Below are 16,705 nucleotides of genomic sequence, written 5' to 3'. Positions count from 1 at the left end.
ACATATGCTTACTAAACTTGAGGACCACTTATCTTCTCTTTATTGAATAAATTAATGAGACTTATTTCTGCCCTTTTTCCTTTAGTTTTTGTATTTTTTGATCTGACTGTAGATGATCAGTCAATTTATCCTAAGGAATTAAGAGACCAATACATCATGTCAAAAACTCTCGGAAGGTAAATTTTTTTTTATTATGAAAATTGCCATTCATTTTTTCCTAAACATTTGTCATTGATTAGTTTCTTGTTCCTGGTTTTATAACATTCGTTAACTTCCTATTTGTAGGGAACTTGTTAGGTGTGTTACTGATTTATTTGATAAATTAATTTAAAAAAGTTCTCATACCATACAATTCACCCATATGAAGTGTATAATTTAATGATTTTTAATATATTCACAGAGTTGTGAAACCTTTACCACAACCAATTTTAGAACTTTTTTTATAAAGAGTTTTATTTATTTATTGAGAGAGAGAGAGAGAATGGTAGAGAGAGAGCATGAGAGGGAAGAAGGTCAGAGGGAGAAGCAAACTCTCTGCTGAGCAGGGAGCCCGATGCGGGACTCCAGGAACATGACCTGAGCCAAAGGCAGTCGCTTAACCAACTGAGCCACCCAGGCGCCCTAGAACTTATTTATTTATTTATTTATTTGACAGAGACACAGCGAGAGAGGGAACACAAGCAGGGGGAAGGGAAGAGGGAGAAGCAGGCTTCCCGCAGAGCAGGGAGCCTAATGTGGGGTTCTCCTGGGATCATCACCTGAGCCTAAGGCAGACGCTTAACGACTGAGCCACTCAGGTTCCCCTAGAACATTTTTATTACCTTCCAAAAAAGAAACATTGACTACATTTATGCCCGCTTCAGAATTTGTGACATCTTGGGAAGTGAAATGAAACTGATCATTGAATCAGGGCAAAGTTCTCAAGATGTTTGGTTTCAGGACCCCTTACAACCTTCCTTAAAAGATCTTATTTATTTGAGAGAGAGAGAGAGAACATGAGCAGGGGGAGGGGCAGAGGGAGTGGGAGAAGCAGACATCCTGCTGAGTGGGGAGCCCCATGCAGGGCTCAATCTAGGACCTGGAGATCATGACCTGAGCTGAAGTCAGACACTTAACTGAGCCACCCGGGTATTCCAGGAGCCCTTATACTCTTAAAAATTACTGAGGATGCCAAAGAGCTTTTGTTCACATGGCTTAAATCTATTGATATTAACTGTATTAGAAATTCAAATGCAGACAATAATATTTGTTAATGCATTGAAAAACTCACTTATGTTAAAATAAATAATGTTTCTGGGGCATCTGGGTGGCTCAGTTGGTTAAAGTGTCCAACTCTTGATTTCGGCCCAGGTCATGATCTCAGGGTTGTGGGATTGAGTCCCCCCCACCCCACCCCCATTGGACTCCCCACTCAGCGGGAGTCTGCTTGGGGTTCTCTCCCTCTGCCCTTCCTGCTCATTCTCTCCCTCGCTCTCTCTCAAATAAAAAAAATCTTAAAAAAAAAAGATAAATAATGTTTTGAGTGCAAAATAATTTTTTTTAAAGATTTTATTTATTCATTTGACAGAGACATAGCGAGAGAGGGCACACAAGCAGGGGGAGTGGGCGAGGGAGAAGCAGGCTTCCCGAGGAGCAGGGAGCCTGATGTGGGGCTTGATCCCAGGACCCTGGGATCATGACCTGGGCCGAAGGCAGACGCTTAACGACTGAGCCACCCAGGTGCCCCGCAAAATAATTTTTTTAAAGATTTTATTTATTTATTTGATAGCGTGCACAAGCAGGGGGAGCAGAAGAGGGAGAAGTAGGCTCCCCACTGAGCAGGAAGCTGGATGTGGGGCCCAATCCCAGGACCCTGGGATCATGACCTGAGCCGAAGGCAGTTGCTTAACCAACTGAGACACTTAGGCGCCCAACAAAATAATTATTTAAATAAAGATTAATGAGAAGAGAGGCATTGTTTCACATTTTAAAAGTCTTTGATATCTCCTTTACTAGAAAATGGCTAGATCCTGATATTTGCTTCTTTGTTCGGTCTGTTATATCACATGCCATAAAGCCTCTGGAAAACCGTATGCTCATGAGAGAATGAGAATGAAAAAGGCACATAATGTCTTAGTGTTATTCTGCAAGTAGTTTAGGCTTTGTGGACACCCTGCAAGCATCTTGAGGTCCCTTAGGGGTTGCTTAATCCTACTTTGAGAACCACTTCCTTAGGTTTTTACGTTTTATTTATTTAAGTAATCTGTATACCCGATATGGGGCTTGAACTCATGACCCCAAGATCAAGAGTCACATGCCCTCCCAACTGAGCCAGCCAGGCGCCCTGAGAACCATTTCCTTAGGGACACCTTTACCACATTGCATCATGTTCTTCAATCTCCCACCCCTCTCCCACCCCAGAGGCCTTTAACATTTTTGGAAACACGAAAGTAGAAATTAATAAAAGGAAATAATCGCCTATATTCCTGCCACATAGAATCAAACACAATGTACTCTTTATGACCATCTATGGAAAATATTTTAGTTTATGGATGTTAAATTCAGTAACTCACTATGTTTTCGTATTTGCATTGGTGCTTGGAAATTTATAGCCAAATTTGTGCCCACCCTTAAGAAATATATAGGACTCTTATTTTTTCTAAGGGAAAATCCTGTAACTTTTAGCAGGTGACAGAATCTTAACTCACATGAGTCAGAAAAGAAAAGAAACTTACTGACTCTTTTAACGGGCACAGATGATTTCAGGTATGACTGGACCAGGTGGCCTTTAGGGCTTTATTTCACTCTTTGAGTTCTGATTATCTGTGTGGCTTTACCTGTGGCTGGATTTAAGGGCTCCTACAGTGTTGCCAGGGCTCTGACTCCATCTATTGATTCAGCTACTATTGGTTGCCTATAGATTTGCTTTCTCTGTGTGGCAGGAAAGATGGCTTCCAGGAGCCCTACACTCATATCTTCTTCCTTCTAGAAACCACCACAGGTAGAACTGTTTCTCTCCCAGAATCAGCATTTGATTCCAGGGAGAACCTTGACTGGCTCAATTTTAGTTACATGTCCACCCCATGGTACTATTATAGATATTCCACTAGAGCTACATCGACTCAGGGAAGATTTCTCAGGCAAAAGGTGACTTTATCAGAAGGGGAACTGGAAAGTGTTTTGAGCAGATTTAAAAAAAATAATAGTTATATGGACTGTTATCTCACACTATATACAAAAATTAAAAGGAAAAAACTAGGGGCTCCTGGGTGGTTCAGTCGGTTAAGCGTCTGCCTTTGGCTCAGGTCATGATCCCGGAGTCCCAGAGTCTCAGGACGGAGCCCTACCATCAGACTCCCTGCTGATCAGGCAGTCTGCTTTTCCCTCGGGCCCTTCCCCGTCTTGTACTTTCTCTCTCACGCTCTCAAATAAATAAATAAAATCTTAAAAAAAAAAGGGAAAAAACTAATTGTAACAGACAAAGCTATTAAACTGTAAGAAGGAAACAGGGATAACTCTTCATGACCTTGTATTTGGCACTGGTTTCTTAAATATGGTACCAGAAGTACAAGCAACAAAAGGGAAAAAAATGGATTAATTAGACTTCATCAAATTTAAAAACTTTAGTGCATTTAGATACTATCAAGGGAGTGAAACACAACTCACAGAGAGAAAATACTTGCAAATAGTATATCTGATAAGGATCTAGTATTCAGAGTAAAGAACAACAAAAGGAAAAACTATCCAATTTACAAATGGGCGAAGGATTTATTTATTTATTATTTTTTTATTCATTCGAGACACAGAGAGAGAGAGAGCATTAGCAGGGGGAGAAGCAGAGAGAGGGGGAGAAGCAGATTCCCTGCTGAGCAGAGAGCCCGATGCAGGGCTCCGATCCCAGGACCCTGGGATCATGACCTGAGCTGTAGGCAGACCCTTAACCATCTGAGCCACCCAGGCGCCCCGGGCAAAGGATTTAAATAGACTTCTTGAAAGAAGATATACAAATGACCAACAACCGCATGAGAAGATGCTCAGCATCATTAGTCATTAGGGAAGTGCAAATGAAAACCACAATGAGATACTACTTTGCAGCCACTAGGGTGGCCATAATAAAGAAATAGAAAGTAACAAGTGTTCGTGAGGATGCAGAGAAATTGGAAACTCTATGTACTACTGATGGGAATGAATGTAAAATGGTGTAGCCACTATGGGAAATAGTTGATTGGTTTATCAAAAAGTTAAGCATAGAATTATCATATGACCCAGCAATTTCCTCTTGTAGGTATATAACCCCCCCAAGTTGAAAACAGGTGTTCAAATAAAAACTTATGCATGAATGTTCATTTCAGCTCTATTCATAATAACCAGAAGGTGGAAACAACCCAAATTTCCATCAACAAGTAAATAGATAAACAGATATATCTGTATAATGGGATATTACTTATATTTTTATTTTTCTAAAGATTTTATTTGTCGGGGCGCCTGGGTGGCGCAGTCGGTTATGTGGCTGCCTTTGGCTCGGGTCATGATCCCAGGGTTCTGGGATCGAGCCCCACATCGGGCTCCCTGCGCGGTGGAGAGCCTGCTTCTCCCTCTCCCTCTGTCTGCCGCTCTGCCTACTTGTGCTCTCTATCTCTGTTAAATAAATAAATAAAAATCTTAAAAAAAAAAAAGATTTTATTTGTCAGAGAGTACAAGCAGGGGGAAGCAGCAGGCAGAGGGAGAAGCAGACTCCCCACTCTGTAAGGAGCCCAATGTGGGACTCAATCCTAGGACCCTGGGATCATGAACTTAGCCCAAGGCAGACACTTAACCAACTGAGCCATCCAGGTGTCCCACAATGGAATGTTACTTAGCTATAAAAAAGAATGAAATACTGATCCATGCTACAGCATGGCTGAACCTTGAGAACATGCTAAGTGAAAGAAGCCAGACACAAAGGGCCACATGTTGTGTGATTTCACTGATAAGAGATATTCAGAATAGGCAAATCCATTGAGACAAAGTGGATGAGTGGTTGCCAGTGGCTGGTTGCAGCATAGAATGGGGATGGGGTTTCCATTTGGGCTGATGAAAAAATTCTGCAACTAGACAGGGGTGATGGGTCCAGACATTGAGGATGTACTTAATGCCACTGAATTGTACATTTTAAAATGATTACAATGGTAAATTTTGTTATGTAGATACACATTATGCAATTAAAAAAAATGTCTTGACAAATCCATCATCCCATTCCAAAGTCACAATAGTTAACAGTCTACTTCGGGCATGTAATGAGTGATTGATACTTGAGTAGCCTTTACCTTCAGTTGACCCAAGCTTTGGAGAACAGAGCCCATCAGGTTATCTGTATTTTGTGTGGTATACTGGGTATTATTACTCCTCCTTAGAGTGTCCCAATTAACTGCAAATCTTCAAGAGTTTTGCTGCAAGCAGGTTAGTTGCGTAATACTTTTTTTTTTTTAGGTATTGCGATTTTATTTAGGGTGAAATTCATGGCATCAACTGCTTCTGTAGTTCTTTTGAATAAGAAAGACCGTATCAATGAAAGTAATTCATTTGCAGATGCTATTTACTATAACTTGTGTTAGTCACTCATTTTTGTCTAGGGCTTTGTTCTACTTGATGTTTCCCTGACTCTAGGATAAATAATTTCTCTATTTGTTCTTAGTGTCTTTCTGAGAATTTCACACTCTGGGGTGCCAGTAAGACAAGTCTGTATCTCCCAGCTCAAAAAGTGGAATTTGGAGCTGACTCAGTGCTGTTGGGTGGTCCACATTCACTTATGCCCTTGACATTTTAACTTTGGTGAGGTTTCACTGTGTTGTCTGAAAACAGGGACAATGGAAGAAGTGTGTGGATCGTGTTTAATATGTAATAGTTGAGGCCAGCTCAGAAGTGATGGGTCTCATGATTAAAATCATTCTGATAATCGATCATTTTATATTTCTCTCTGCAGTGGTGCCTGTGGTGAGGTGAAGCTAGCTTTTGAGAGGAAAACATGTAAGAAAGTAGCCATAAAAATCATCAGCAAAAGGAAGTTTGCTATTGGCTCTGAGAGAGATGCAGTAAGTACCTGTTTGTGGATGCTCAGCTATTTTTAACACTTCCTAATGTCCCCAGATAATTTGAGTGGTGATTTTCAGTGTCAGGGAGAATTCACTGTTCACATATGTGAATTTGTATTAAACAACATTGAAAAATTTTGAGTATTGGGGCTCCTGGGTGGCTCAGTCAGTTAAGCATCTGACTCTTGATTTCGGCTCAGGTCATGAGATCAAGCCCTGTGTTTGTTGGGTCTGCACTGGTCATGGACCTGCTTAAGAGTCTCTCTCTCCCTCTGTGCCACCCCCACCCCCCTGTTTTTTGAGTATATTCAACTAACCTAGAATGTACTTATCAGTAGCTTGGTTCCAACGTAATAATACACCTAGCAGGAAGTGTTTTCTCCTCGCCTCCCCAAGTCGTTACTAGTTTTTACAGTATGTGAAAGGGAATTGGGGGGAAAAAAACCCAGCCATATCCCCACCACTGTAACTCCACAGCTGTTTCTAGTTTTCTTTTTCCTTGTGGTCCTTGTTCATACAGATTTGCATTTTTAGTTGGTTGAAATCATATTGTATATACAATTTTGTATTCTGCTTTTCCCCATACGCATTAATGCATAAACTTTCCCCTAATAGATGTTTTGTGATGATCGAGCCTCTTTTTCATGAAAAAGACTTTATATTTATTCACCCATTCCTCTCTTTGATCATTTGGAATAATTTCTAGTTCTTTGCCCTTCCCGATAATGAAACAGTGAATATCTTAGCATCTATAGATTTTTAAAAATCTTAATTATTTAATAGTCTCTGTATAGTAGCTATTCATTATATCACATTTTCTCTAATACACATTTACTGCATTGGTGAAATGTATTGGTCTTCCAACACAGGACCCTACAAAGTAATGTAAAGTGAGGTCTCTGATCACCTTTTCCTTTGTGGCCAGCTGTTTCTGGCCATTATACTTTAACGTTCTTTAAAGATCTATTCCCCATCCCCCACCCGGGCCCCAAGGACAATGCCATTCTCACATGGCAAGAGCAGTTTCCTTTCTGTGTTCACTTTGTGGTGGATCCTTTTCCCCTGTGATTCTGGATTTGTTTCCCGTTTTGAGGGGGAAGAAAATACCTACCAGATTCTTAATGACTTGGAGCAAAATTGTACTTCTTAATTTCATCTTTCAAATCAGATTGGACTCTTTAAGACCTCTCTATCAGCAGAGTACGGCCTTTCTTGGTAATGAGTTTAACAGCTTACAGGAAGAGGCAGGCTTTTAAAATTAAACATCTGGGTTTCTTAGCTGAAGTCCATTTTACATAAATATGTAATTCTATATCCTCTTCGCTTTGGAGGGTGTAGCCCATGAGGCTGAGTAAGTCGATTTCATCCTTTTGGAATTGCAACGGAGAGCAGTTCCAGTCCCCTGATGCTTCCTCTCTTTGGTGTCTCAGTAAATATGTCAGCCTGCAGCAAATTGGAACCTGTGTCTGCTTCATTATTAGAAATTTGGCTTGACATTTTCCTTTTACAATTTAATTGAATACCTCTTGTCTGTGGTTTGTTTATTGTATCATTTTTATGAGTATAAACAGTTCCACAGCCAGACAGACAGAGCTTACAACCGATATTACATTGTATGTTAACTAACTGGAATTCCAATAAAAACTTAAAAAAAAAAAAAGAGAGACAGAGCTTACCAGGTAAGTGTGAGAATGGTGGAAGCACACTTGTTTCTGGCTGTGAGAACTGGAACAAGTGGCTTCCTTTCTCTGTGCCTCAGTTACTCCATTTGTGAAATGGGGATAATTATAGAACCCAGTTCACTTCAGGATTATGAGACTTCTGTAAGATGACTCTTTTACATAAAGAGGTTGGCATAGGGCCTGGTCGTTTACTGAATGCTTACTATTTGCCAAGCACTTCGCAGGGTGATTTTTAGGTAACTGATTTAGTTCTTTGACCTCTAAGCCTTGAATTATCTGTATGGGTAGGGCTGGGCTGGGTGTGTGGAACTCATGCAGCTTTTACTCAACTAAGTTGTAAGTAAACATTTTTTAAATATTGACTGTTATTAACAGACTTTAATGTTTTTTTTTATTTATCAAAGGATCCAGTTCCTGATGTTAAAACAGAAATACATATTTTGAAAAAACTAAATCATGTAAGTATTGCTATAAAATATGACCGTACTTAAATCCATTTCTCTCAAAATATGGGGGGAGTACAAAGTATTTCAGTTTAATAAAGCTAGTATTAACTTGGGTTCCTTAATTGTGTGTGTGTGTATTGTGTGTGTTTATGTGTGGGTACACATGCGTGGGTGTATGTATTTAGCTGGAAAGAGCTTTACTGTGAAATTTTGAGAGGACAGTACTGCATAAAGATTTCATGTTTAAATAACTGTGATATTTCCACTGAGTGAGTTTTTGACCAAAACACGTAAATTTCCTAACTATTTTATCTTATAGGGATTTGATCAACTGGTTATGTTTGGGAAGACAGTGCTAATTTGGTTTAGTTATACCTGAAGTTTCAGTACCTCAATACCTTTTGATGGTGCTGATTTCGATTTATCTCAGTGGGTATAAATAGTTCCTGTCTTTTGTCCAATGATGACTTTTTCTCACTGGAAAGTGAGTCTGTCTTTTTTTTTTTTTTTAAGATTATTTATTTATTTATTTGACACAGAGAGAGAGACACAGCGAGAGAGGGAACACAAGCAGGGGGAGTGGGAGAGGGAGAAGCAGACTTCCCGAGGAGCAGGGAGCCCGATGCGAGGCTCGATCCCAGGACCCTGGGATCATGACCTGAGCCGAAGGCAGACGCTTAACGACTGAGCCACCCAGGCTCCCCGAGTCTGTCTTTTAAGAAGTGAGAAGAGAAGTTAGAGTTGTGGACTGATCCCATCTTCCTTTTTATTGTTTTTTCTGTTTCTTCATTAATTCATGAACCCCCTTGAAGTCATGAGCTAGGTTGGCACTGGAATTGAAACTTGCAGTTAGACTTCCAGTCTCTCCAGCTAAGGACGAACTTATTCTGGTTCTTTTTTTTTTTTTTGAGAGTGGGTAGGGGCAAAGGGGGAGGGTAAGAGAGAATCTTAGGCAGGCTCCATGCCCATTGAGGAGCCTGTTGCTGGCATTTGATCCACATCCCTGAGATCATGACCTGGGCCAAAATCAAGAGTAGGATGCTTAACCAGCTGAGCCACCCAGGCGCCTGGATCTTATTCTGGTTCTTAACCTCCAAGCAATGAAAAGATTTTCTTCTGCCTTCTCTCACCTCCTCAAATTCTCCAAACAACTAATAGAAATTAAGAGCAGGATCACTGCCATCAACACAATAGTTAGAACCCAGTGGTTGAGTCTTGAACCCAGGACAATCTGAGTAACCAGCATCCTGGCTTGGTGTTCTTCTAATTCCCTTGCAACTTCCTCTTCTTCCCTGAATTAGCCTTTTTTTCCCCCAAGGGATCTGGAATCTCTTGTTAAAGAGAGGAGCCCTCTAATTTTCTGGGGTGGGGTTGCTTCAAACGTACTTGTAAGATAAACACTTCAGATCCTCAGGGAATTTTTCCTGATGTCAGAGGATCCCCAAACATAACATTTACACAAATCCAATGTCCACTGCAGTCGAGAGGAATTTAGAACCCTCAAAAAAGATCTCCGGCAATTTAGAAAGAAATTGCAAGATTTCTTGGCAGTTTACAAGGGCATGTGGAAAGCTCTTGGAAATTAAATATGGGCTCATGAGTGCGTTTGGGGGATAATGAGTAGAGCCTGATAGCCCAGCAGAGCCTGGTGCTTGGAGCCAGGCATTGATCCAGTCAGTCGTCAGACACTTACTGTGCCAGCCTGTCTTCTAAGGCCCAGGCGGTGGTGAGCACAGATGGATTTGGCTGTCCCTCCCCTCCTATGGTTTCAGCCTAGTGGGGAGACAGACCTGGGTTCCCAGTCCCATCTCTCTTACCTCCTGGCTCTGAGAAGGTCATTTTACTTTTCGGAGCCTTTGTTTGCTCATCTGTGCAGTGGAAACAATAAGGATACCTACCTTAAAGGTCAGTATAGGAATTCGATGAGATGTGCTCACCAAGCTCTCTGTGTGGAGAACATGCTTGGGAAATGACAGTCATCTGTCATTCCCTAAACTATTCCCTGTATGGTCTAAGTGGAGAGTGTAGGATAGTAGCTTCTGGTTCACGAGAGACACCTTCAGCTACGATGCTGCAGCCAATGAATGACCCTAGAGGTGGTGGTGCCTAGAGGAAGCGGCGCCTACAGGCTTTTGACTGCTGGGCACCTCCTCGTGCTGCACCAGCTCCTAGACCCTTCTGTTTCCAGGTGGGCCCAGCCCTGCCGAATGAAGCCAGGCAGAACCAAGTGGCTCTCATTTGTTCCTCTGATCTCCTGTTCCTTTTCTGTGTGTGTCTTTTCTTCTGCTTCTCCTTTAATCACGTGTAGAATCTAGAGAGTCAAATCTTGCTCAAAGGTTTATACACGGACTGTAACTCTGCAGCCCCCTAATCCTCCCCCACAAACATTTTAGAACTCTTTCATCTGTTTTTTTTTTTAAACCAATGTATCTCCGTATTTCTATATAATATGCATAAACTGCTGTCTCCTGGTTTATCACTTTTAGATAGCTGTTGCCCTCCTGTTACAGTGTATGAGGATTTTAGTTCTCTTTTCCTCTTAATATAACACTACTATACATATCCAGTGTCTTCATTATTGTGACAATAACAAATGGTCACGCAGAGCAAGTACATACTATGATCATAGGTAAGGAGTGGTGGAGCTGGTTTGCTCTCAGCCTTACTCCCATGATTATGTATGCCATGACCAAAATGGGGCTGGCAGGGGTGCCTGGGTGGCTCAGTCGGTTAAGCATCTGCCTTCGGCTCAGGTCATGATCCCAAGGTTCTGGGATTGAGCCCTACATCGGGCTCCCTGCTCAGCGAGGAGACTGCTCTCCCTTTCCCTCTGCCTGCCACTCCCCTTGCTCATGCTCTCTCTCTCTGTCAAATAAATAAATAAAATCTTTAAAAGCAAAACAAAGTGGGGCTGGCAGAGTCTACCCTCAGTGGGTGGTGTTTCTATTACTGCTGTTGTTTGTATTAATCTGGGCAGCATATGAACGTCTCCTGTTTGCTGGCTTCTCTGCTGAGTGTTGGGTCTAGAAAGATAACTAAGACTTGACCCATGAAGTGCCTGATAGAGGGAGACCCATGGTGGGTGTTAGTTTCCTTTTTTTGCCCTCCTGGAGCTCATAGTCTGTGGGGAGACAGGCATTGAAGATGTAGCGTGAGGCAGCACAGATGAGAACCAATGCAGGGGACTGTGGGTGCATTCCGAGTGTGACGTTTTGAACTGGGGGCCTGATGCTAGAGGCCAGGTGTGCCCAGAGGCTGGATCACCAGGCAGGAGGGTGGCGAGCCAAGTGTGACATTGGTAAAGAACACAGGGAATCTAGGGCAGGCAGGGTGTTTTGTGGTCTAGAGAGGAGGATGCACACAAGTGTTAAGACTCTTCAGGTTCCTTAGGTGTCCTTCAGTACCTGTGTTCTGGGACAGTAAGGAGGAATGCTGGGAAGAGACTGGCCTTCCTTCCATGATGCCATCCTTGGTGTGTGAATCATGAACCCTCCCTCACCAACTTGGTGGGATGGAGGGTTTCTTGCATGTTCTTACTAAGGAGCCAGCTCAGTGCTGTTCTGCCTTTTCTGCAATATGAACTTCAAAGTGTCTTGAGGCAGGGGACCAAATGCCCGAGTTCTCCTGATTTTCCTCTTGGGAGCCTCTCACTACTTTTCTTCTTTTCCCTCTTAGCCTTGTATCATCAAGATTAAAGACTTTTTTGATGCTGAAGATTATTATATTGTTTTGGAATTGTAAGTAGTAAACTTTTCTATTTGTCTCTATTTAATTGCTTATAAACCACCAAAGAATCTAAGACTGGCGTGCATTTTTCTCATCCTGGGGACCCTCATCATATGTATGTGGTGGTGGGGCTTGCAAAGTGTGCATGTGGGGTTAGTGTTGATCCTAAAATTCCTCGAGTGTTTCCAAAGGCACGTGGCTTAGAGGTTCCAGACCCTGGGTCTGAGGCCTGAGTTTGAATCCCGCTCTGCAGGTAACTCCCTGTGAGTTAGTTGACTTCGTGTCTCCGAGTCTTATTTTCCTTGTGTTGTGGGGGTGGTAATAATGATACCCCCATGCGCAGAGTCATAAAGATTAAATACCGTGAGGGATGGAGAGTGCCCCGTAGAGCCCCCGGCACACTCTGTGCCCCTCTGTCCCTTCCATCCCCACCTTACCCTGTTTTACTGTATTATATCTGTCAGTTATTAAAGTCGTGTACTTCCGCACCTCCGTTGTGGGGAAAAAAAAAACAAACAAAAACAAAAACTGTTGCTTGAGCAACTGTGTTGCTCAAACTCAGGTGGATATTAATTATTCTGAAACGTGCCTGGGTGGATCTCTCTGCTCTGGATCGCAGTCCTGGGTGGCGCCTGATTATCTTTTTGTTGCTGGTTTACTTGCTGGTCTATTTCAGTAACCACAAAGTCCTGTCTTCTGTGGTGTGGCCCAAACAATTTCCTGCCTCATCCCTGGCAGAGGCCTGTCTTGAGGCTCATTCCTACATATATGTAGTGTTTCTGGGAGCGGCTGTTGTCAGGCGGGGCTTTGCTCCTGAGTGGCACACAGTGCCTAAGCAGGTCGGCCACTAAGATTTTATAGTAAACAGCCTCAATCATAGTACTAGGAAAGATTGGATGACCCTTGGGATGCTTAAGGGTTTATCTGTTGCTGTTTGGAGCTACTTAAAACAGTTCAATAATAATACAATAACAGTCACTGAGACTAATGAAGTACTCACTATGGGCCAATTCCTGCTCAGCGCTTCACATGGATTGACTCCTTCACCCTTCATGACAGTCATCCAGGTGACTTACAAGTTACTGATGGGTTACTGTGTTTAGCCCCACTTTACAGAAAAGGAAACTGAAGTTCAGAGGGATTGAATAACCCTGCCAAGCAACCACATTGTGCCAACTGCCTTACCTACATTAATTATCTCTTAATTTTTACAACAGCCATCAAGGTGAGGGGGGGGTTATCCCAATTTTTTAAGAGGCAGAAACAAGCTCAGAGAGGTGACATAACTTGCCCAAAGTCCCACAGCTGGGATGTGAGGGAACTGGGGTTCAGACCCCACTTGCGTGGTTGCGGGTTTCTGCTTGCTGCTCTTGCCCAGCCACAGGATCTCCTGGGGTGTGTGATAAAAATGTAACCCTGTGGGCACCCCTCCGGTCCACTGAGTCAGATTCGTAAAAGCTCCCAAGTGTGTCCGGTGCCCACTGCCCACTCCTTCCGTCTTTTCCCTGTTCCTTCGTTTCCAGTGAGGACCTCTTAACTGTGAAGAGGAGACTTTCTACCTCACTGCCCTTAGAAACGGGAGTCCTCAAGAGTGAATAAAAAAGGCCACTCTTTGCTTGTCTGAAACAGTGTGTCTTGTTGGTGTTATTGTCTTCCGTCCAAGCCCCCTGCTTTGCCTGTGTCTTTCAGGATGGAAGGAGGAGAGCTCTTTGACAGGGTGGTGGGGAATAAGCGCCTGAAAGAAGCTACATGCAAACTCTATTTTTACCAGATGCTCCTGGCTGTACAGGTAAGGGTTCCCTCGGTTCCTTTGACGCCCTGCTTGTGGGTGAATTACTCCCGAAGTGAGGCAGAAAGTGAGGGATGGTGCATAAAACCCGGAGGGCACAGAGTCTGTCTGTGCTTGTGATGTTCTGTTCTTGGCAAAAACACCCCTCTCCTGCCTTTGACTCAGCCAGGAAAGCTCTTGCCGGGAAGCTTAAGGGACAGTAAGAGGGGGAGTTACAGAAATAAACAGGGCCCCACTTGTCTTCTCTTTAACTTGGAGGTCTATCTGGAGGCGTACTGATCTCTACTTGGGCTTGAACCTTGTAGAAAGCCCCCCCCTTGCTGGCTGGGGGTTGCGGCAGGTGGGAGAGGAAGGCTGGCAAGGCGGGGTGGTTGTGACAGACGGATCGCTCCCCCTGCCGCACAGTGACAGGTGGCCCCTTAGGTGCAGCATCCTCTGAACTGCGGCGGCAGGTGGGCGCCGCCTTCTCTCTTCCGAGGAGCATCTGGTTGGGTCGCACACTGCCTGCTTCCAAACATCACCTTTTCAAACCAAATTTAGCTGTGGCGAATCCCCGCCAAGATTTCTTCCCTTGAAGACCTACTCCATGCAGGAAACTGAGTGATTTGGAAGCAGCTCCCCTGTTGAGTGGGGGTTGAGGGAGATTTTCCTGGGGCTGGTTCACCTGGGTTTGCCCTCCCTGGGGGCTTTGACAGGTCTTTCTCCTGTTGACAGTGTTTTGGAGGAATTTTCTGCTCCCAGCCCAGAGGGGCATCCAGATGAATTGAAGTCCATTAGCCCCTAACCAGTGCTTTACCCTCTTAATGATTTATTCTCTCTTGATGAGTTGAGTGCAGATCAGTGGATGTGGGAATTTTTTTCCCAAAGAAATGACTTGGTGTATAAAAATGGTGAACACACAGATATGAGGAATTCTTAATCTCAGGAAACAAACTGAGTGTTACTGGAGTGGTTGGGGGTGGGAGGGATGGGGTGGCTGGGTGATAGACACTGGGGAGGGTATGTGCTACGGTGAGCGCTGTGAATTGTGCAAGACTGTTGAATCACAGATCTGTACTTCTGAAACAAATAACGCAACATATTTTAAGAAAAAAGAAAAAGAAGAAGATAACAGGAGAGGAAGAAAAGGGGAGTATGTCAGAGGGGGAGACGAACCATGAGAGATGATGGACTCTGAAAAACAAACTGAGGGTTCTAGAGGGGAGGGGGGGAGGGGGGGAGGGGGATGGGTTATCCTGGTGATGGGTATTGAGGAGGGCACGTTCTGCATGGAGCACTGGGTGTTATGAACAAACAATGAATCATGGAACACTGCACCAAAAACTAATGATGTAATATATGGTGATTAACATAACAATTAAAAAATTAAAAAATAAAAAAATGGTGAACACACAGACAAACATCAACATTGCATTTCAGACATAGAGATTGTGAAGATGAACTCAGTTTCTGTGTTGAGGAATACGTGAACTCTGGGTATTTAAACATAATTTACAATTAGGTACTTTACAGAGGCCTTTAAAAAATATTCTCAGGAAAAGAATAACCAAATACATTATTTTGATGGAACTTTTATGGTTTACTTTAATAAGGTCTCAGAATACTTATATCACCCATTTACATTTTCTTTTTTTTTTTAATTTTGTGAGAGAGAGAGAGAAAGAGGGAGAGAGAGAGCATGAGCATGAGTGGAGGGGGGGCGGTCAGAGGGAGAAGCAGACCCCCTCTGAGCAAGGAACCTGATGCAGGACTCAATCCCAGGACCCTGGGATCATGACCCGAGCAGAAGACAGACACTTAACTGACTGAGCCACCCAGGTGCTCACCCATTTACATATTTACTATTGAAATTGACATCTTATATTTTTGGCAATGTGAAGGGGTGTTTATTATTTTGAAGAGTGAAATAAATGGTCTATTGTCATAAGTGGCATTTTAATCTTTTTCTTTCAAGATTTAAGTAATCACACCAACGTGGGGCTCGAACTCACAACCCTGAGATCAAGAGTCGAATGCTTTACTGACTGAGCCAGCCAGGCGCCCCTAAGGATTTTCCTGAAAACAAATTTGTGGGGCACCTGGGTAGCTCAGTTGGTTAAGCGCCTGCCTTCAGCTCAGGTCACAGTCCCAGGGTTCTGGGATTGAGCCCTGCGTGGGAGTCTGCGTGGGAGCAGGGACTCTGCTCCTTCTCCCTCCTCCCCGCCCCCTGCTTGTGCTCTCTCTCACTTGCTCACTCTCTCAAATGAATAAATAAAATCTTAAAAAAAAAAAAGAAAGAAAAATTTGTAAACGTTAAGCCCTTTACCCAGTAGTTTTCTATGATTTGGGGGAATGTGGTTGTGAGTAACCTGGCTTACGGTTTCACCCAGGTATAAGGTGTGTGTGTGTGTGTGTGTGTGTCTGTCTGTCTGTCTTTACTCACCTACTGCATAAATCCAAGGGTCGTGCCTCCCTTTCTGTGTAGTACCTTCACGAAAATGGTATTATACATCGGGACTTAAAGCCAGAGAATGTTCTACTCTCATCTCAAAAAGAGGACTGTCTTATAAAGGTAAGAAATTTATGTTCTGTATGTGGCCACTCCAGTAGATTTCTGTTCATAAACTTATAAAATTCATCAAGTAAAAAGTGGGAGCATAAAAAGGTAGAGAATTTGACCTTTCTGCTATTAGCAGTTATTTTAGTGATCAGGCAGTATTGCTCTGATCCAGATTCTAATGAGCATTTATTGAGCTTCATTGTATACAAGCCACTTTTGTTCAGAGAGGAAGGAGGGGTCTGGATGGATGAGAGAATCCCATCCCCTTTCTTCCCCTGCTTTCTAAGGCAATGTGCTTCCCAAGCCTGGCTTCACTGTAGAATCTATTGATTTAAAAAAAAAAAAAAATCATGACACCCAGACTGCATCTCAGAATTTGCTGAAGGTGGCACTCAGGTATGAGTATTTTTTCCAAGCTCCTCAAATATTCCAGTGTTGAGATTGGTTGAGAAACTAGGGTCTAAGAAAAACTC

The 16,705-nt window shown here is 43.0% G+C and overlaps 1 protein-coding gene across 5 annotated transcripts in view; it reads left to right on the top strand.

Moving 5' to 3' along the window:
* Nucleotides 1-16,705, top strand: part of CHEK2 (checkpoint kinase 2) — an 89,637-nt gene that overhangs the window by 64,768 nt on the left and 8,164 nt on the right. For all 5 annotated transcript variants that reach the window (XM_073886749.1, XM_073886748.1, XM_025858151.1 and 2 more), the window contains 6 exons: nt 86-176; nt 5,942-6,050; nt 8,137-8,190; nt 11,854-11,915; nt 13,594-13,693; nt 16,158-16,244. In XM_073886749.1, the coding sequence (XP_073742850.1) occupies nt 86-176; nt 5,942-6,050; nt 8,137-8,190; nt 11,854-11,915; nt 13,594-13,693; nt 16,158-16,244 (503 nt within the window). The remainder of the gene's footprint in view (nt 1-85; nt 177-5,941; nt 6,051-8,136; nt 8,191-11,853; nt 11,916-13,593; nt 13,694-16,157; nt 16,245-16,705) is intronic.

The sequence above is a fragment of the Callorhinus ursinus genome, unplaced genomic scaffold, assembly GCF_003265705.2.
Source record: "Callorhinus ursinus isolate GAN/ISIS: 27379988/994484 unplaced genomic scaffold, GSC_fseal_2.0 scaffold72, whole genome shotgun sequence".
NCBI lineage: Eukaryota > Metazoa > Chordata > Mammalia > Carnivora > Otariidae > Callorhinus > Callorhinus ursinus.
This window is presented reverse-complemented; position numbering and strand designations above follow the sequence as displayed.